Raw genomic sequence first — 22378 nt, 5'->3', positions numbered from 1 at the left:
TCAAACTTTCCCCCAGAGAATGAATTACAAGGGGGTGAGGAGTCAGTATTGATTGAATGTTTATCTTGTGCCAGGCACCAAGTTAGGCACTTCCATACGTTATCTTATTTAATCCTTAAAACAGCAAAAAGAGGTTAGTAGTGTTCTCATTTTTCGGAAGACTGAGATTCAGAAAACTTGTAACCCGGATCAGGAGTCTGTTAAGTGCAAGAGCCAGGCCTCATACCAAGGCTGCTTGATTTCAAGGCATACCATCTTTCTACTGCACCCTATAGAAGAATTAAAAAGTACTCTACTGATGCGAATTGTGAGTACTTGTGAATTTTGCAGATGAGGAATGTTTGCACAGAAACTGTCATGCTGCCCCAAATTTTAAGAAATTACTGATTTTTTTTTTTTTTAAAGGACAATGCTTTGGACTTCCCTGGCAGTCCAGTGGTTAAGACTCTGTGTATCCAGTGCAGGGGGGTGGGTTCGATCCCTGGTCAGGGAACTAAGATCCCACATGCTGTGCGGTGTGGCCAAAAAAAAAGACAGTGCTCTGTCACCGTGAGGCTACAACATGGAGGTGATCCCTTAGCCTTGAAGATTTGGTACTTTTGGGGTATTTTGCAGTGACTCCCTTCACTTAAATGTTTTTTGTACACAGGTGGCAGTTTTCAAAGAACGGGAGCAAAAAGAGATTGAAGCCATGCATTCCCTCAGAGCAGCCAACCTCGCCAAGATGTCAATGGTAGACCGCATAGAAGAAGTAAAATTTTGCATTTGCCGCAAGACAGCGAGTGGGTTTATGCTCCAGTGTGAGCTCTGCAAAGACTGGTTTCATAACAGCTGTGTTCCTCTTCCTAAGTCAAGTTCCCAGAAGAAAGGGTCTAGCTGGCAGGCTAAAGAAGTAAAGTTCCTTTGCCCTCTCTGTATGCGGTCTCGAAGACCTAGGCTAGAGACCATTCTGTCCCTCCTGGTATCCCTTCAGAAGTTGCCTGTACGGCTGCCTGAAGGAGAGGCCCTTCAGTGTTTGACAGAACGTGCAATGAGTTGGCAGGACAGGGCCCGGCAAGCCCTGGCCACAGATGAGCTGTCCTCTGCCCTGGCCAAGCTCTCTGTGTTGAGCCAGCGGATGGTGGAGCAGGCAGCTCGGGAGAAAACTGAAAAGATCATCAGCGCAGAGCTCCAGAAAGCCGCTGCCAATCCAGACTTACAGGCAAGTTTAGAATTTTCTTTTTTTTCCTGTTTCATGGGGATAATATTTGTCAGTGTGTAAGTAGTAAATCAAATCTATCTTACCAGTAGATTAGGAAAATAACAGTAAGTTGCTAGCAACTATATTATGCATAATTTCCTCTTTGCACGTACGCCCATAGGATTTTCTTTGGGTATATACGTAAGGTCGTTTCAGTGAAGTATTACCTGGAAATATCATTCAGGTGGACCTTAGCGTCATAATCAGATAATTTGATCTGTACTAACTGTTGAATTCTGTTAGCCAGTTTGCAGGTTTGTTAGGTTTTGGTGGTCTTAAGCATACATGAATTACTCATGTTTTTGTAGTGTGTCTCTCTGCTCATCTTGGGATTGCTTGTTGTTTAGGGACACTTGCCTAGTTTCCAGCAGTCTGCTTTTAACCGGGTGGTGAGCAGTGTATCTTCTTCCCCTCGGCAAACGGTGGACTATGATGATGAAGAGACGGATTCTGATGAAGACATTCGGGAGACATATGGCTGTGACACGAAGGTAAGTACAGGGCAGGCTGTGTGGGCACATACCTGATCACTGAGTTTGTTCAAAAAAGCTGTTGAACACTGGTGTTTGAAGCCTGAAAGTGGAAGAGAAAGCTAGTCATCTCTCTATCCTAGTTGATGGTGATAGCATTTTTTCAGTGCTCCAAAAAATATATAGATTGATGAAACTTAATTTTTTTTTAAAGGATGGAATTTTTTAAAATCTGTATTTATTTTCCTCACCCTGAGGCTTAGAGGGACTAGAAAAATTATACATTTAAGTTATTGAAAACTTTCATGGCTGATTTCATTGTTTTTTCCTTTGGGTTGTTAAAGTCTCTGTAGTTTAAGAATCCCATTCTAGCTTTGCTTCGAGTCTTTTTCTCTGATCTCCTATCTGAATGGTGCTAGACAGCATGTCATATTCAGGGATGGGTTATACTTGGGCCCATGGTTCGAATTTGTGGAGTTACAGTCACAGTTAGAACAAAGTATTTGCCCCAATATGATTGTTTTCATAACAAATGTTTTCACCACACTGGGATGAAGGGAAGGTTTTGGCAAGGTTTTGTGTTGGATCCTTTTGGCCTTTTATTGTTGTTTTGTGTCATGCCCAAGACCTTTGCCTTTTGTCTAGTAATAACATCATGATCTAGGCAGACACTCTGCCAGCTTACAGTTAATCTCTTGATCTGTTTTGTATTATTCTTTGTTGAGCTAATGTTTAGCATCTATGCCAGTAACCGGGGAGTTCGTACTCTGATGTATGAAAAAACTAGGGTGCCTTCTCTTCCCAGTCTGTTCAGTGTCTTTTCCTTTGTCTTTTCAGCATACTAGGTAAGCTCATTCTTAGAGCATGAATACCATCGGCATTAGAACTCCCAGGATATAAAGTTAAACCATCTATCATAGATGCTTGTAAATTACTCACTGGAAAATGTTTTTATCAAGATAAAAATGGATCAAGGGGATGTTTTAATGAGGGAATTTTTAAAAATTACATGAATTAAAGACGAGAAAAGTTGAAACTTGAATTAGCATTTAAAATAAGGTTCTAGGGCTTCCCTGGTGGCGCAGTGGTTGAGAGTCTGCCTGCCGATGCAGGGGACACGGGTTCGTGCCCCGGTCTGGGAAGATCCCACATGCCGCGGAGCGGCTGGGCCTGTGAGCCATGGCCGCTGAGCCTGCGCGTCCGGAGCCCATGCTCCGCAACAGGAGACACCACAACAGTGAGAGGCCCGCGTACCGCAAAAAAAAAAAAAAAAAAAAAAAAAAAAGGTTCTAAGTGGCTTCCCTGGTGGCGCAGTGGTTAAGAATCCACCTGCCAATGCAGGGGACACGGGTTCGAGCCCTGGTCTGGGAAGATCCCACATGCTGCAGAGCAACTAAGCCCGTGTGCCGGAACTACTGAGCCTGTGCTCTAGAGCCTGTGAGCCACAGCTACTGAGCCCACGTGCCACAATTACGGAAGCCTGTGCGCTCCAGGGCCTGTGCTCTGCAACAGAGAGAAGCCACTGCAATGAGAAGCCTGCGCACGGCAAGAAAGGGTAGCCCCCGCTCGCAGCAACTAGAGGAAGCCCGTGCACAGCAACGAAGACCCAACGCAGCCGAAAATAAAATTAATTAATTAAAAGTATAATGATAAGGTTCCTAAGCACCTTGTTATCCTTGTGGTTAATGACCATCTTTATTTATAAAGTTGGTAGAATGACCAGGAGCAGCTGAAAGGGAATGCTGCCCACGCCACGTATAAGTTAGCCAGTACTAGAATTGCCTGTTTGCCGTGGCTTAGAGGCCCTCAGTACTTCGGTTATCTTTCTAGCACATTAGGTATCAACCAGCACTCTAGAATTGCTAAACAGGATGGATTTCGCTTGGAGGCAGATTGGTAACCTATGAAAGCAAAACATCCCAGGTATTACATGATTTCAGGGCTAGGGATCAGAGCAGTGGTTGATTCGGTTGTATGGAGTAGTCCTCTGTTTGCAAAATATATATGGGGGTCTTAGCTTACAGTCTGAGGAGGGGGTGTTTGCAGGGTAGAAAGATAAGATTATGGATTTTATAATGTTAGCAGTGTATTTGACAGCTTAGGACAGTGGAAGAATGGTGGCAAGACATGGTAATTCAAGGTCAAATTTACCTTGACGGCGGTATCTTTGCACTAAAAAAATTATACTCTTGAGGATTTTCCTATAGCGCAAGCACCGATTGTGTAATGAAAATCTTATTTGCCAGTTTATTTGCAGTTGGCTTGGTGATTTTTCCCTTTATATGATCTCCCCTGCTTGTGACCATGAAATCATCCTTAAAACAGTTCAAATTTAGTGTCTTTGCTAGGATGAAGAGCCCCTGCCGGTTGAGGAAGAAGAGTAGGTAATTATAAAGAAAAATAAAATCAGTCATTGATCCTAGTTATCGTAGCATTGAAATGTTTAAAACAGACAGTGTGTGCTTTGCATTGTTTGATGACTTCATTTTGCATGTGATACCCTGTGATCACTAAAATAATCGGAGCAAGCAATTCAAAAAACTCGTTAGTTAGGAAAATCTATATGAAACAAAGTCTGTCACAGATGTCTTGTGATTGTGTCTGGGATAACCTTTCAGATATTCATACGATTATTTCCTTTTAAGGCATAGTGTTTACCTTTACTGGAACTGTCTGTCCATATTACAGTTTATATTTTTCAAATGCATACGTGTACAATTACACACCAGAAAGGAGGGTATAAAATAGTAGTAGGTATTATCTCCCAGGAAGTTCTTTTTTTTATCCCGGTAATTTCTTAATTTACAGAAAGGCAAGTTAAGCAGTTGGATTCTGTCATTTTTTTTTCTTCTCTATGCTTGTTAACACTTGGGTGGCTTGAGCTTTGGTGGAAATAAAGTCCGCTATATATGAACCTTCAAGTTGCAAACTTTGAAAGATGTGAACGTGCATTTGCGTATCCAGTCACTTAAGTTTGTTCACGTGTCTGGTGTACATTGTCACGTGTGTGACAGCTAAGTCCGCGCATGGGCTTAGTTGCTCCGCGGCATGTGGGATCTACAAGTGGTTGTGCTTTTGTGTACTTTATAGTACTGTATAGAGTAAAGTAGTACAGTATCTTTATTTCAAGCCCAGCATGTCCAGAAGCAAGTGTAGAAGCTGGTACTATTGTACTTCTCAAGGTACTGTATTTTAAAAAGGTACTGTAAGATTAAAAATGTTTTTTTGTGTGTGTTTGTTTGTTTTTTATGTATCTGTGTGAAAAGTGTTATAAACCTATTACAGTACAGTACTGTATAGCCGATTGTGTTAGTTGGGTACCTAGGCTAACTTTGTTGGACTTAGGAAGGTGCTCTCGGAACAGAACTCATTCGTATGTAGGGGACTAACTGTAGAGTAGATTTTGTCTGAGACTTTAGTCCTGCTAATATCAGATAAGGTGGAGTGACAGATCTGTGTGTGAAACACATTTCTCACTGAGAAGCCATTCCTCCTTTCTTGCATATTTGCCATTAGTGCAACTGAACTGTAATTTTCCTTCTTAGGAAGAGTAATTTGTTTAAGCTTGCTGTTATCAGTTGTTTTACCTTCAGCCTATCTGTGTCTTTATATTTAAAATGTGTCTTTTGTAGACAGCACATGTGGTAGGGTTCTTTTTGGTGTGTCATTCTGCATATATATGCGTTTGTAGAATATATAGTTAAATCTTGGTTTTTAGGCAGTATTACAATCTCTGTCATTTAATTGGGGGTGTTCATTTACATTTAATGTAATTGTTGACATGGTTGGATTTAAGTTGACCATCTTTATTTTTCATTTTTTTCTGTTTTTGTTCCTCTGTTGCTTTTTCCTGCCTTCTTTTGGGTTAATTGACAATTTTTTTAAGGTTTCATCTTATTTCCTTTATTGGCTTCTTACCTATACCCCTTTTTATTTTTTATTTTTTTCAGTGATTGCTCTGGGGCTAACAATGCCTCTTTAACTTACCAAAGTCAGTGAGTACTTCTTCATATTTCATACTTCACCCTGGGGAAGTAATTTTTTTAAAATTTATCTTTACCTATCTTTACTTTCCATCATTATTTTCTATGTATCTATCTATCTATTTATTTATGGCTGCCTTGGGTCTTCGTTGCTGCACGCGGACTTTATCTAGTTGCAGCGAGCGGGGGCTACTCTTCGTTGCAATGCATGGGCTTCTCATTGTGGTGGCTTCTCCGTTGCGGAGCACGGGCTCTAGGTACACGGGCTTCAGTAGTTGTGGTGCGGGCTCTAGAGTGCAGGCTGAGTACTTGTGGCGCACGGGCTTAGTTGCTCCGTGGCATGTGGGATCTTCCTGGACCAGGGCTCAAACCTGTGTCCCCTGCATTGGCAGACGGATTCTTAACCACTGCACCACCAGGGAAATCCTCAATCATTATTTTCTGATCACTTTCCTTCCTAGTTTGGAAGCTTAACAGAAAGTTTCCTGCATGAGTTACAATGAAATGAGTAGAGTCAAGGTTAGAAAAAAAAATTGCAGTCAGTGAGATGACACATCTGGGGACTGCAGTAGGCGAGTACTAAAGTACTCTCCTATCTGTTGCCTTTTAAGACTTAAATTCTTCAATAGGAAATAAGACTTACACGAACTGTGCTGTTCCTGAATTTTCAGTGAGTGACACTGTCTTCCAGAATCTTCTTATGAAACCTTTTAAGTATCCTGTTTAATTAAGGATAGGCTCATGATAACAATAGACCTTCCTCTCATGCACCCTACAAAGAAAATCAGGTGTTGCATTAGTCATTGAGCTGTTGTCTCTCGTCTCCTAAGCTACTCATTTATACTCTGCTTGGTGATGCTAGGTCTGGGACTCTACACCAGGGCTTGGTAAACTTTTTCTGTAAAGTAATATATGTATATATTAGCATACATTATATGTAGTGATATTCTCTAGGTATATTATGTAAAGTAAATATTTTGGGTTTTGCAAGCCATATTTGGTCTCTGTTACACCTTCTCCTCCTTCCTCTTTTTTTTTTTTAAATAACAACTCTTTAAAAATGTAAAAACTATTCTTAGCTCACGCTCCAAACAAAAAAATAGGCAGCCAGCAGACTGTGGTTTGCCAACCCCTGCTCTACACATTTACCCTTTGCCTGCTGCCCTCCCCCTCCCCCCGCCAGCACAGGGCATTAGAGAAAATTAAAAGGCCTGTGCAGTGAGAAGGGAGTTGATCCTTCCCCTGTTTTATTCTCCATTCCTGTCATCATTGAACTACAATTGTTTTTCGTTTTGGGGGGGGCTTTTGTTTGATTTTTGTTTTTGTTTTTTTACCCTGGCAGTGGCAACTGGTTCCAGTTTCTAGTTGATGTTTTTTTCACACTCCAGAAGCCAGCCACATTGTATTCTATTAGGGATAGCAGAACCAGCACTTCCTCCTCAGAGGTCTGGGTCCCAACTCTGCAGGCCCCTTCTCTGAGCTTCTTGGTTCTAATAACCCCACTTCTTTTCTCTGTTACCTCAACCCTTAGGTATGGCAACTCTTTTCTTGCAGTTGTCTTAGTGTTACTTTGGTGTTTCTGTTTTGCCTTTTCAAGACTTTAATGTACATTTAACGAGTTCACTTTATTAAATTCTCCTTGTTGAACTTTTTGTGATTTCTGTCTCCCTGATTGCACTGTGACCGTTGAAGCTGTACTTGTGGGTTATTCTCCCCTAACTACAGGGGAGGATCGTCTGAGCCCTAATTAGACTTGTCACAGTTGTATAGCTCGAATACTGTCAGGCTGTTTATTATATTAAGAGCAGTTGGTAAGCATCTAGGTTTGAAAACCTTTAGAGAGGATTAAATAATTTGTGTCCTTAAGTTGTCACATCTAAACCTTTATTCCCCTCCTAAGTCCATTTTATTTTTCTTAAAGGGTCAAAGTTCCTTAACTTGTGACTACAGGAGTTTTTATGAGTTTTAGACTGTAGAAAGTTGATTACGTAATCGTAATTTTCTTGTAGGTTTATTATCTCTGAGGATTACTTTTTTTTTTTTTTTTTTTTTGCGGTACGCGGGCCTCTCACTGCTGTGGCCTCTCCCGCTGAGGAGCACAGGCTCCGGACTCGCAGGCCCAGCGGCCAAGGCTCACGGGCCCAGCCGCTCCGCGGCATGTGGGATCTTCCCGGACCGGGGCACGAACCTGTGTCCCCTGCATCAGCAGGCGGACTCCCAACCACTGTGCCACCAGGGAAGCCCTGAGGATTACTTTTGAGCTTTACTCTTTCCCTTTTGGCTTGAAACTCTGGTGATTTCTGTTTTTTTCCCCAATGGACATTTTCTGTCCTACTAAATACCATATATTTAATTTTAAGATCTTTTATTTATTTGTTTTTTTTAATATATATACTGTGTTATATTAGAAACTTTAACCTGAAAGCCTGTATTTAGATTCTTGTCACGGGATAAGTTGTTTCCAATTCTCCATACCCGCTTCGTTTCTTCTACAGGACACAGCCAGTGTGAAATCCTCCAGCAGTCTGGAGCCCAGCCTATTTTGTGATGAAGAGATTCCCATCAAGTCCGAGGAGGTGGTCACGCACATGTGGACGGCACCCTCCTTCTGTGCTGAGCATGCTTATTCGTCTGCTTCTAAGAGCTGTTCTCAAGGTATTACGGCCCTTGGTAGCGGCATGGAGAAGAGAAGCCTGAAACCGTACTGAATCTCTCTTTCAGTACAAACCCTGGCAGTGAAATGCGATAGAACCTGAAAAAATGCAACTTTGGAAAAGCCAGTCTCTGTTAGCATTTTTCTGTCATTAGGTCATAACCTGAACATTTCCATAGCATTATTGAATCTAATTAGAAGGACTTTAGAGGCCCTCTGGTCCCATTCTAGTCCCATTTTATTTTGATCAAATCCCCAATAGGTAGTTATTTATCCTCTATTTGTTTGTTACCGGTTGTTGAGGAACTTGCTGCTTTTTAAGAATATTCATTCTGGTTTTGGAAAGCTTTGTTAGTTTTTCATCCCTTGGTAAGTAATTTCTCTGCTATGTTCACTTTCTTTGTCCCTAGTGAAAGTGAGTCCGACTGCTTTAGGTCACACCTCTGGAAAAGGGAGAGTATTTCTCTCTTCACAGTGAAATTCAGGATTTTACGGAGCAGCGTATATCATTCATACGGGGCAGTTATATGCTTAGTCGTTTGGTATTCTCTGAAATGGAGAGAGCGCGGGGTAGGAGATTCTCTCCCATTCCCCTTCCCCTCCAGTCACAAGGTAAAGAATCAATAAGGAACCTGTTTGTTTTTTTTTTACTCTAAACCAGTTTTTTAGAGTGGTCATTAGAATTCTAGGTCTTTCTGTTCTGTATTTTTAAAAATTTTATTTTCACTTTCATACTGATGCAGTGAACCCAAACTTCTAAATTAAATGTTGGAGGAGGAGGGACCATTCTTCTAAATCTTTACTTTCAAAACATTACATTTTTTCAATAGTTTTCATTATTTTGTCTTATATTTTGGGGGCAAGGTTCTAGCACCACAAGGAAACAACCTCGGAAGAGCCCTCTGGTGCCCCGTAGTTTGGAGCCTCCGGTGCTAGAGTTATCGCCTGGAGCTAAAGCCCAGCTGGAAGAACTTATGATGATTGGAGATCTCCTGGAGGTGTCTCTGGATGAGACTCAACACATATGGCGGATTTTGCAGGCCACACACCCACCCTCTGAAGACAGATTCCTGCACATCATGGAGGTATGGATCTGAAGCTTACTTACAGTGGTTTTAAAACCACTTAGAACGTCCAGGTTCCTTGGAGGTACCACAGATTGCCACAAGGGGTGGCTGGGTGGGTAGGACTCTGATTGTCCTACTTTCTCATTATGCCAAAGTAGTTCTGCTTTGTGGTTTTCTTTATTGAGATTTTATGTAATATTCAGTTTTTAAAAAGGCCATTTCTGCCGAAAAGAAAGGGAGGTACTATAATTCACAAGTTGAGAACAACTTCCTTAGCCCAGACTCACACTGGTGAAAGGCCCAAAAGTTAGGCAGGGGGCAATATAGTGGTTGAAAACAGGAAGCAAGGGAATGGTTAAATAGAAGTGGATTGGGTGGGAGGGGGAGTCCACATACATTTATACAATTTACACACTTGTATACAATTATAAATCACACAGTTTCTCATTTATACAGTTTGTACATGTTGTTCTATCCATGATCTCATTCATCCTCACCATAGTCCTGAGGGGGAGGGGGAAAGGATAGACATGGCGAGTATTTAGCTCATTCTGCCTGTGATGAAAGTAAGGGTCAGAGACGTAGAAACGTGCCTGAGGTCACACGTGGAGTAAAAACAGAGACCTGGGTTCTCTCTCTGGCATTAGACTCCAGTATCCTTTTCATTATTCTTTTCCATGACTGTTTCCATGAGGCGGAAGGTACACTGTCAGCAGCAGTTGACACGGATACGCCTGGCGCACTGTGGTTTGTCTTTGGTTTGGAAGTCAGATTGAGGGTGCCTGACTTAGATAGTACTTTCCAGTCGCAGAGCATTTTCTTCACATCCGTTATCTCATCTGATCTTTATTTCACATATAAGGAAACACAATGTGTTGGGAAGTTAAGTATCTTATTCAAGATGTGATAGACTTAAGACACTTGTAACCCAGTGTTCTTTACGAATCTGCAGATTCTGAGGTTCCTGTCAAAGATATTCCAGTATCACATCTGTGGGAAAATAAATTCTCAAGTGTTATTTCTTAAGTAATTATCAAGCTTATGTTTTTCAGTATTTCTTTTTCTACCTTACCCCTTGTTCTTTCTGTTACTGGACACACTTTTACTATTAAAATTTTTAATGTTTACTGCCTTGGCACATAAATAGCAACAATATTAGACAGTTGAGAAAAAAAAAGGCAAGTGTTTTTGCTTCGTGACAGCAACTGTTTTCTTGTGAAAGTCACTACATACCCTTTGTCATGAGATCATGGATAAAATTTTGTGTTTTGCTGACAGTTTTGATAACTTCGTAACCACCAAGGATTTATTGAGTTAATAAAGAACTTTAGTACTGGTAAATGGAGACCCAAAGAGTTATTACATAATTATTTAGTATACATTTAGCTTTCTGTGTATGTTTTCATCTCAGTTACGTAGTAGAGGTGCTACAGACTATACTAATATATGCAGACACTTTTTTTTGCCTTTTTTTTCCCTCTGATAAGCTAAAAATAAGTCAGATATTTTATTTAGGGCTTGTCATTATTTTCTACTGTTATCTTCTTTGAATATTATATTTGCCTTCTTAAAATATCTTCAGAATATTTATTGTGGTATAACGTACACAACATAAAATTTATCATTTCAACTGTTTTTAAGTATACAATTCAGTTGTTTTAATTACATTTATAATATTATACAACTATTACCACTATCCATTTCCAGAACTTTAAAATTATTCCTAACAGAAACTCTGTACCATTAAATAATCCCATTTCCCTCCCCCCAGCCCCAGTAACTCATATTCTGTTTCCTGTCTCTATGAAATTGCCTATTCCTGATACCTCATGTAAGAGGATAAAACAGTTTTTAAATGTCTTGCTTTAAAATTGTTTCTAATTTTATACTTATGAAGGATGACAGCATGGAAGAGAAACCATTAAAAATAAAAGGAAAGGACTCTTCAGAGAAGAAACGGAAACGGAAGCTAGAAAAAGAACAGCTTTTTGGCGAAGGAAAACAGAAGTCCAAGGAGCTAAAGAAAATGGATAAACCTAAAAAGAAGAAATTAAAATTAAGTGCGGAAAAATCAAAAGAGCTGAACAAACTGGCCAAGAAACTAGCAAAAGAAGAAGAGAGGAAGAAAAAGAAGGAGAAGGCTGCTGCAGCCAAAGTTGAACTTGTGAAGGAGAGCTCGGAGAAGAAGAGAGAGAAGAAGGTGCTGGACATCCCCTCCAAATATGACTGGTCAGGAGCAGAGGAGTCTGACGACGAGAACGCTGTGTGTGCCGCGCAAAACTGCCAGAGGCCCTGCAAGGACAAGGTGAGTCTAGCTGTACCCGCCAAGTATGCGCGGGGACGTGGAGCAGCGGCCGGGCACACCTGGGTTTGAGGTAATGATGGTCTGTTTGGCCTTGTGACGTCACATGTTTAATTCAGTTTCTAGAAACATTTTCAGTTATGAGGCTCTTAGTAGAAGAAATGTTGTGTTTTAGAAATCGTATACGTGGTGATCGTCCTGACCGAGCAGAGAGAAGCTGTGTGGTACCAGGAGCGGTGTGTCTCGTGCGTGGGCACAGCAGGGCTCAGAGCAGTTGTGTCCCTTCCCTGCAGGGTGCCTCGGGGGACTAGACATCTTGTCAGTTAGCCACAGTGGCCCGAAAAGTCCTGGGCCGGTATCCTAAGAGCTGTGGCAAATCGCATTGAGATCAGTTCTGAAGACCTAAAACTAGGAGGTTAAATCTTCTGGTCTGTGTCTTATCCACACCCAGCCCTATGTGTACTCTCCTAAATAGAATATGATTGTTTTCACATCTCTTGCAAAAAATAAAGACCTTTAAAGGTATTATTTTTGAAATGTCAGCCCTGAATTCTAAATATTAGCAAGGATATGATGGTCTTTCTTAAGGTAATAATTGATGTTATAAACTTCTGAGAAAGACGGATGGACTTCATGAAAAATCCTAGTTCATTAAATGGCTGAAGGTATCTATTATAGTGTTCCCATCAAGATTATTAGTAAATTCATGGTTTTAATTTTATTATCTCCATACACCACTTGATGTTTAGAATTTTAATAGCTCCTCAATTTGAATATATCAACAGAATAAACACAGCTGCATCACTATTCCCTTACTTTCCTCCTCAGTTAAATACTTGTTAGAGCTTGAAGAGGTCACCTTGTCCAGCCTCTTCATTTCACAAATGATGAAGCCAGGACTGAGTGAAGGTAAATGATGTGACCAAAGTCACAGAGCTCATTAGTGGCAAAACCGAAAGTAGAACCCTGGCTCCCAGACCAGGTCCTCTCCGCTAATATCCCCACCCCTCCGGTAACTGAGATGCAAGTACAAAAACACAGTGCAAAACTAAATGACACGTATTTAAATTATACTTATTAAAGGTTTTCTACTCACTTTTGGAAAATGAATATATAGTAAAATTTATATCCCATAGTCCAGCTTTCTGAGGACCACAGCTGTAAATATTTTAGTGTGTTCCCTTCCAATTATTTTCCTGTATAGTTTGTTTTATATCGTGTCATACTGTCCACTTTTGTATCTGCTTTATTAGTTTCGTAAGTATTTTTCTATATTATAAATATTTTAAAGCATTTTGGTAGATGCATTATATGTGCGTGTATTATTTTTATCTTTCATTTGAATTTATTCTCATCTGAATCTGTTTATTAAAGAGGCTGATGACAGGTTAGCAGTTTCTCCTTGGGTCTGAAGTATTAGCAGCTTAGTGTTGGCAGGACCTTCTCCCTTTTCTTCCTCCTTTAACTAATTGTATGGCAGTTGGAGGACTGGCAACAGGATATGTTTCTTTTTCAAGCTTTCCTATCATCCTTCCTACAGTGTTTATATCCATCATGAACCTTTCTCTTTTTTTCTCCTTTTCACTTAATAACCTCTCGCCTCTCCTCTGTTCAGCATTTAAAATACAGTTCAGTTCATCTACTATCCCTGTTCTTTTCCTGTAGCATATAAACGCTACAGGCAGTTTTTTTCTCAGCTGCCATAAAATTGTTAACACATGTCCTGCTTCCTCTCAGCGTGGTCAGGGAGTAAGGTGAGATCATCTGTATGTGAAAGCACTAGTTAACCAAAAATGCAACTTAGGTGTTAAGATGTGATCATTATTTTTAGATGAACCCTGGGATTTACTTCTAACATTATAGGTATTTAAAAAAAAAAATCTAGAAAGGGGAATCCCCTGGAAGTCCAGTGGTTAGGACTCCACAGCGCTTCCACTGCAGGGGCCCTGGGTTCAATCCCTGGTTGGGGAACTAAGATCCTGCATGCCACATGGCGTGGCCAAGAAAAAAAAAATCTGGAAAGTTATCATCTACATTTTGATGGAGCAAAAGTAGATTTAGCTGAATATTTAGAGAAAATGTCTGTTGTTTAAAACGTACAAAGATTTGTACACATTAATTTGTTAAGATTAGTACAAAAATTGTCAGAACACATACACAGGTGAGCAGGTGTGCCTTAACCTGTCAATAGCTACATGAAAGACACTTATATGAATGATGTATTTCTATAATGTGTTTAATTTTAAACAAATTATTTCAGATTATAAACATTTTGCCCATCATTTCTGTTTTGCAATTTTTATGGTTCTCCAAGTCTGTTTCTGACACCAGTTTTACTAAATGGAAGGTGTGTTTCTTTAGAAACTTGGTAAAGAATTTTACAACTTTCTCAATTTGAAGTATAGTGTTTCTCTAAGGAAAACAAATTAATGCATGGTACGCATCTTCAGAGCAAAAGGATGACAAGAAAAGAATGTTTTTTAAGGAAGTCTGTGTTCTTTAAATATCATGTAGCAAAAAACCCACACAACTTCTTGGGTTCATTTATATTTAGGTAAATGTATTCTAACTAGTAATTACTATTATTTTTACCTAAAAATGTGCAGATTGAGAAAACTTTGAAGGATTACTTAAATGTACCTAGCTTCAATTTCAAGATGTTTTAGAAAGAAAAAAGAAAAATATTATCAGAAAATGTAAAAGGTTTAAAAAAACCCCAAACTATCTCTTCCATCATTATCAAATTCAAGTTGAAATTAATTTTAAAAATAACAATGAAGAACTGTTTTCAAAAAATTAGTTTTAAGGTTCAGAATCTTTTTCTCCGTGAATTTTGCCACTTTCATTCAATCTTATTGGTACCAAGAGTAAAACGAGTTAATTTGAAGGAGCAAATTCTTTCAAGCTAATATTTAAGTAACATTTTTTCTGCATTAAAATAAATATTTAATCTTACTTATGAAAATAGATTTTTTTTCTCTTTACTTTTTTTTTAACCTTCTTACTATGGGCTTTTTCCTTACCCATTACTACCTCCCTAAGAAGTTTGGCACGATAAATAAAGAGAAACTATGTTTATAAACTTCTGTCTCTCACTTTTACTATTTGTTAGCCACTCTGATTTTTTAAAAAATAAATAAATTTTATTTATTTATTTTTGGCTGCATTGGGTGTTCGTTGCTATGCACGGGCTTTCTCTAGTTGTGGCGAGCGGGGGCTGCTCTTCGTTGCGGTGCGGGGGCTGCTCTTCGTTGCGGTGCACGGGCTTCTCATTTCGGTGGCTTCTCGTTGCAGAGAGTGGGCTCTAGGCGCACGGGCTTCAGTAGTTGTGGCGCATGGGCTCTAGGCATGCAGGCTTCAGTAGTTGTGGTGCGTGGGCTCAGTAGTTGTGGCTCGTGGGCTCTAGGCGCGCGGGCTTCAGTAGTTGTGGCGTGTGGGCTCAGTAGTTGTGGCTCATGGGCTCTAGGTGTGCAGGCTTCAGTAGTTGTGGCGCACGGGCTTAGTAATTGTAGCTCACGGGCTGTAGAGCGCAGGCTCAGTAGTTGTGGTACAAGGACTTAGTTGCTCTGCGGCATGTGGGATCTTCCCGGACCAGGACTCGAACGCGTGTCCCTTGCATTGGAAGGTGGATATTCTTAACCACTGCACCACCAGGGAAGTCCCAGCCGCTCTGATTTTAAAAGATTTTTGTGGAGAGTTGTCTCAGCAAAAGTGTTTGCATTATCAGTGGCTTTATCATTCATATCTCCTTTTGGCATAGGGTAATCAAAGGTTGGATTACCTGAATGAGAGACACACACAAACTGGTGATGTTATGATAGGGTAACCAACTGTCCCAACTTGCCTGCGACTTTCCTGGTTTTAGCACCACAATTCCTGTGTTTTGGGAAACCTGTTAATCTTAGGCAGACTGGGAGGGTTGGTTACTTACTGTTAAGATCACCAAAAAAACATACACAGGGATTGTGAACATATGTCATACCTGATTAAATTCTTTTAATTTTGAAATCTGGCTTTTGCAAGAAACTTCGGTGCAAAAGAGATTGAATGCCAAAATAAAAAGAGCTCAGGTGGGTAACTAAGCTAAGACTGTCACTAAATCACGAGGCATTCTTTTTTCCCAGTGCAGTAATATGCGCTAAGAAATGAACAAAAAATGTAATGTGCCAAATACTTTTTCTTACGTGTAAATACGAAACCATATAGCAAAACATGAAATGCCAAACTAACATTATATTTCTCACTGAAGCACACATTTCCCCCAATCCAAACCCAGTAAGCTATTTTTACTATAGTTAAATGTCTTATCAGTTAATATCTGAACAGCTCATTGCTGTGAAGCTTTTCAGGAATTACTTTTTTTTGATTTGATAAGTATATCTCCCAGAAATACTGAAAGGGGAAATGACTATTAGAACTTACTATGCGGTTAGCCAAATTCTTTGTTCTTGAGTGTTCAGGCTACTGCATAGTCTGCAGGTTCAGTTGACATTCCAGACAAAAGTAGAACTGGATTTTGATTGTAAGTAGATGAACATGATAGGAAGATATTCGTAAAGAGGGCTATTTTTTAAAAATAATTTTTTTTATTTATTTATTCAGTTTTGGCTGCGTTGGATCTTCGTTGCTGCGTGTGGGCTTTCTCTAGTTGTGGCAAGTGGGGGCTACTCTTCGTTGCGGTGTGTGGGCTTCTCATTGCGGTGGCTTCTCATGTTATGGAGCACGGGCTCTAGGCGCATGGGCTTCAGTAGTTGTGGCGCATGGGCTTCAGTAGTTGCGGCTCGCGGGCTCCAGAGCGCAGGCTCAGTAGTTGTGGCGCACGGGCTTATTTGCTCCGCGGCACGTGGGATCTTCCTGGACCAGGGCTTGAACCCATGTCCCCTGCATTGGCAGGCGGATTCTTAACCACTGCACCACCAGGGAAGTCCAAGAGGGCTATTTTTTCCCTGCTAGATTATTAGGGTAAATTGTTGTGTAACAGGTAGGCTGGGATAGCATCTCAAGAAAAGTTATATACTTTTTTGGGATGGTGGGAGAGCTGGGCTTAGGAATGGACCTCTAGCCAAAATCACAAAAGGAAATGTTGTCTTCCTTATTTGAAAGACAGCAATAGATATGATTTTGGGAGACCGGAAGCCAGGGCGTGTAGTGCACAATTAGATTCTAAAAGACATGGGGCCGCTTTTCTTGGCAGCAAATAGTGGTGAATTGGTAACCCTCTTACCCGGTGGGGGCTGGACTGGGTGAGATAACTGGAGGCAGGAGTAGTTACCTGTTGACTCAGGGTTGTCATAACCAGGTTGGCACCTCCAGGCTGGGTGGCCCAGAGAAGCACAGCTCTCCCAGTTCCGCTGATCAGCTCCAAATAGCCGGACAGTTGGGCTGAGCTCACCCCCTGTCAGATTAGCACTTTATAAATCTTCACCTGCTGGTAGCATCTGTATTTTTGAGTCATTGTCTCCCTTTTCTGTCTCCAGGACAGTTTGCCACAGCAGAGACATTTAGATCAGTTGTTTTCTTCACTGCACAGACTTCAGAAGCTAAATATCACACAAACAATTGCAGAACAAAACCACAATTTATGTCAGGAAGTAATTAAGTCACTCCGAACTTACAGAAAGCAGGACCACGTAGTGCCAGCGATGGTCAAATTTAGAATATTTAAGAATTACCTGGGAGCTGGTCACAGTGCAGGATTCTGGTTTGTCCCCCAAGATATTCTGAGTCTGTGGGTTTGGGCTGGGTTTCAGCTACACGTTTAACAGACGCAACAGGTGATTCTGACGCAAGTAGTGCCGCAGGCAGTTACTTGAAGGTGCAGAATGTTTTGTGGAAGGTAGGACAGTGAGTAGAGCCAGGAGACTGTGATCTTAAGAAGTGCCTTCAGTGTCCCAGGCTGGGGACCAGGTGTCTTGCCAGACATTATTTTACCTGATCCTCTAAATATCCTGTGAGCAAGGTTTGATCTCCATTTTACAGATGGAGAAGTGGGGCCTTAGGGAGATTAAATGACTTGCCTCAAATTTTACAAAAGAACTCTAGGAACGGTGAAAGCAAAAAGATTATTTTGACAGATGATTTCTCCCACCCTTTACTAAAAACCGGGAAACTACTAACCAGGAGTATCACACTTTTGATAAGTTTTATAGTATACGGACAGATTTTGAAAACTCCTCACTTTTCCTGAGACTCATTTCCCTATAGCCCAAACCTCCTTCCTCTGTTCTTTCCCATAAGTTGTACTGAAGTACTTAATTGATCCCTTCATACTCCATACTTTGCCCTGTTTTCTGGCAAAGCTCATTGTTGTAAGTGACTTCGTTGCTAGTGAAGTTATCAACTTCTGCACTGGGGAGAGAAGGGCAAGCAGCTCTTTGATCTTAAAGGTCCTAATCCGCAGTGGCGTAGCTGTAAAAACGACCCCAGTCAGCTGCCAAGTAGGAAAGCCCCAGCTCACCTCACTGTTAACTGTGTGCCCCAGGCTTAAAGTCAGCAAACAATAGTCCTTTTCTAGCCTCCTGTAATCACAGTGTTCTCTGGAGGGTCCGAGCTGCCACCGACCTGTCAGTTACCCAGACTTTAATTTGAAACCTCAGAGTGATCTGTTGACCTGTGTCTTTGACTGTTTTAATTGGCTAATTTGTAAGATTTGACCTCTGATATTTGCTAACTTTTTATAGGGAGTTGTATTTGTAACGGAAGAAGAGAAGAATAAAAAATATTAGTTTAAAAAGTGGCCTATGTGACTGCTTTTCTAAAAAGGTATTTAATGCTCTTAGTACTTTGGCTTATCTCTTTGAAATAAAGCTAATACACAGGATTGCCTTCACATTGTTGTACTCTTCTTGATTGATACTTGCATTGTCTTAGAGCCTAGAAATTGTTAATATTAGCTAAAACTACTTGGCTGCTCTATTAAAAGTTCCTTTTTTGTCAGATTTTCTCAAACATGTTTCTGCCTCACTAGGAGCCCCAGGTATTTATGAGGTAATGGAGTACCTAAGAGGCCTAATTTTGTGGACATATTATGGAAAAAATAATTTGGGGGTATTAACTTCCCAGCTTCTTTCTTTAAAAAATAACCCCGTAAGAAGTCATTGTCTATCTCTGGGCATCCCAATTATTTGCTATCATTTAAGCCAAGAAAGCTCTTTGGTTTGCTTGTATTCCAGGTTTAATGTGTATGTAACCTAAACATTCCCTGATCTTGTCTCCAACAGGTAGACTGGGTGCAGTGTGATGGTGGCTGTGATGAGTGGTTTCACCAAGTTTGTGTGGGTGTATCTCCAGAAATGGCTGAAAATGAAGATTACATCTGTACAAACTGTGCAAAGAAGCAGGGGCCAGATAGCCCAGGTCCAGCAGCACCTCCTTCTTTCATAATGAGCTACAAGCTACCAGTGGAGGACCTTAAAGAGACCAGTTAGCAGGTGCTGGGTTAGCTTGGGACATGGGGGAAAACGGACCACACAGAGACCGTAGTCAGTAGAGTGGTTTACATCCACTCAGAATGTTGCTTCCAAAGACGAATGACCTTCTGAGCAAGTCCTCCCAGCCGACTTCCTCTTTGCATGGACGTGGGATCTGCGTTCTCTGTCAGCACATCTGTGCCGAGGGTGTCTGCTTTGGTCCAGCAGCCAGTGTTTCAGTTCGTGTCTCCTCTGAGATTGCTTGTCACATTAAGGCCAGACATTTGAGCGCTAGGGTGGCTGGTTGGCATTAATGCGTTGGTGTGCTGGCAGGGCATGTAGGCCGCGGCTTCTGGCCAGTTGGTACTAGTTAGAGGTTTGCAGCCAGCACCACCCAGAGGTGCTGATCCCTTGGATCTCCTTAGTTAGGCCAGTGGGGGAGGAGTAGAGTAGCAGTTTCCTTCCACTCTGCCCTGGCATTTGACGCCCTACACATCCAGCTAGGAGAGGGCCAGGGCTGAAGTTAGTCCTGTTAGAGGCCATGGGTAGTGGCACAGCCCGTAGACCTCAGCTCCATGTGCTTGTCTGTACCAAGAAGAAAACCCCAGTTGAGAGGCAGATCACCTCATCTTCCTAAGGAGGAGGATGGCATCTAGTTCAGAAGTCTGACTAGATTGGATTCTGGGAAGAAGAGATTTTATTTCAAGGCAAGGAGCCTTTTTTTGGCTTTGAGAAGTCTTGCTGCCTTGGGTCTGCATTTTAAAGAAGAGCAGGTACGTGGATCCAGGCTTCTGCGGTAGCAAAGAAGACAAGTCAGAACGTTTTACTGAGCCACAGCGGTGCCTGCTTTTCGGGGAACCCTTCATTCACAAGTGCACCAGGTGCCACCAGGCTTCAGGCATGGCCCCGAGCAAGACCAGCAAATAACAACTCTTGCCTTGCAGCCCGGCCCCCACTGGCTGTGGTTTCCAGGACTGGCCGTTTCTGACCGTGGCCCGCGGCAGATGCTGTCGCACAGCATGTGGCTTCATCAGAGGACGTGGGCTTAGAGTGCCTCTGGGTGACAAAGTTGTTTTAGTAAATCCATTTTTTAAAAAAAGAAAAAAGGACTTGTTTTTACTTTTTTCTAAATGTCTCTGACTACTGACTGTTCTATAAATAGATTATTTTTCCTTTTTTAATATACATATATGAATACACACACACACACACACACACACACACACACACACACACACACACACACACACACACACACACACACACACACACACACACACACACACACACACACACACACACACACACACACACACTGTTACCAGCAGCTTATGACAGAGTTTCAGCATCAAAAATCCATTTGGGGGCTTGCTTTCTCGTCTTGCTTTTTAATAAAGGAATCCCATTCCTTCCTTGTAGTACAAGGAGTTAGCACTTCCTTCTCCATCCTAGCCTGCCCAGATCTTCCATCTTGGTTTTGTTCAAATAGGTAATTATATTTCGTTTGTGTGTTGGGACTTGTCCCTTTCTGTGGGGAAACCTGGTCATACTGTATCTGTGATGGTAGTTCTGTTTTGTACGTGAAAGTTTGGAACTACGGTGCTGTGTTCTCCTCCCTCCTGTTGTGTTCTGTGTTCTTGTGAAGGTGTTAGGTAAGCTGTATGGAAACTCTTATTAGAAGGGGACTAATTTTTTTTTTGGGGGGACAAAAAACCCCAAAAACCCACCAAACAAACTAAAAATGGTGTTTTGTCTTCACTATCCTGTGTCCCTTTATTTTGGTTTAAAGATCTGTGGTTTGACTTAAATTCATCAGTTTTCCTTTTAAAAGGGGGGAGCAGGGTGGGCCCAGAGAGCAGCTTTTAGTCTTGTCTTTCCTTTGTGCCCCGATCTCTTTTAAAGAAATGTCTTCTAGTAACTAGAAGTGAAATGTACTGTCCAGTCACAGTTTGCGTGGGTATGAGATTTAACTCAAAAGGCATCTTACTAAAAAAAGCAAAACCTTTCCTATAAAATCTAGTTTCTGGAAATGCTTTCTCTACGGTTCTACTACCTATTTTTTAGTCATTTCTTCCTTAATATCATATAACGTTTTGAGTGTCTTGGCCTGTTAAGAGGTTCATAAGTGTTGGTGTGCATGGGTCTTAAAATCTCATCTCAAGTGTGTGTATGATTTAAGATTTCAATGGAAAGTACAAGGTAACTAAGTAATCAGTTTCATAAGTTATCATTTTGCCAGTCTCTCAATACATAAAGATAGTACTACTTAGTTAAGAATTTCATCTGGTTGATATTATAGAAGAAAGCACAATGTTTTTTGCCGTTTGGTCTTCTCTGTAAAAGTCTTCAAGTGCTTGTGGGTTAAAAATTGAATGCAGTCTTAAGTGATGGCTGCCCGGAATACATTTTAAAATATCTTGTTTCTCCTTCATTCCTCAGCTATCAGTGGAGGGGCATGAGGTGCTGAGAAAGACAGCTAAGGTGCTCTGCTGCTTGGAGTGTGGTGGATGGATAGAGGGCTGTTTAGGGAATAATTTATGTTCATAATAGGTATTTGCCTGCATATTTGACTGAGAGAAAAACGCAAGGCAGTCTCCAACCATGAATAGCTCCCTGTTTATCTTCTCCAACCATGAATAGCTCCCTGTTTATCTTCTGACATTTTGAAACTCAAATATATCATTTAATTGATACTGTGGGATTTTCTGTATTTATTTGAAAGTCACAGAGGATTTGGTCTGACTTTTGACCATTTAGACCAAAGGTTGAGAACAGATGAGAGACAGTTTAAAAAAAGAAAGAGAAAAGAAGAATATAGAAATGTGTAATTTTGTAATTAGTGAACTAAGATTCATCTGTTAAAGAAATGACGATGTTTTTCCACTTAGAGGAAAGTACTTATTTTACAAAGTAACTCCATTCTGCGGTGTTGTAACATTTCATATTAAAACTTGATTTAAAATGTTTCTTTACCCTTCCTATCTCCTCAGAGTCGCAGTTCTGCACCACTCGTTCTTTAACTTATTCGTTAATTCTTTCAAAGGTATTTCTCACCACATTCATTATAAACCATTTTGGCAAAGGTTATAGGAAGGAAGATGAAAACTGGTAGGTCAAGAGTAGGTCCTTGGAACCGCGCAAGTGCAACGACAGCTCTCTTGTGGTCCCTCCAGCGGGGGTTGGCCTCGCTGCCTGTAGTGACCCTGCAGGGATGTGTGGAGACGCAGGGCCAGGCTCCTTCCCGAGCTGCTGCC

General features: G+C 41.1%; 1 protein-coding gene across 8 annotated transcripts in view; it reads left to right on the top strand.

The window, feature by feature from the left end:
- Positions 1–22090, top strand: part of KDM5A (lysine demethylase 5A) — a 79991-nt gene extending 57901 nt beyond the window's left edge. For 5 of the 8 annotated variants that reach the window (XM_060164363.1, XM_060164360.1, XM_060164364.1 and 2 more), the window contains 7 exons: positions 125–307; positions 650–1201; positions 1588–1731; positions 8189–8348; positions 9211–9431; positions 11311–11718; positions 18936–20409. In XM_060164363.1, coding sequence (XP_060020346.1) covers positions 125–307; positions 650–1201; positions 1588–1731; positions 8189–8348; positions 9211–9431; positions 11311–11718; positions 18936–19142 — 1875 coding nt within the window. In that variant the 3' untranslated portion in view covers positions 19143–20409. Of the gene's footprint in view, positions 1–124; positions 308–649; positions 1202–1587; positions 1732–8188; positions 8349–9210; positions 9432–11310; positions 11719–18935; positions 20410–21563 lie in introns of those variants that run through there. The other 3 variants (XM_060164359.1, XM_060164362.1, XM_060164365.1) reach the window with 3 other exon arrangements.
- The last annotated feature ends 288 nt before the right edge of the window (positions 22091–22378 follow it).

Source organism: Lagenorhynchus albirostris, chromosome 11 (assembly GCF_949774975.1).
Source record: "Lagenorhynchus albirostris chromosome 11, mLagAlb1.1, whole genome shotgun sequence".
Taxonomy (NCBI): domain Eukaryota; kingdom Metazoa; phylum Chordata; class Mammalia; order Artiodactyla; family Delphinidae; genus Lagenorhynchus; species Lagenorhynchus albirostris.
The sequence above is the reverse complement of the archived record's forward strand: the minus strand, read 5'-3'. Positions and strand labels throughout refer to the sequence as shown.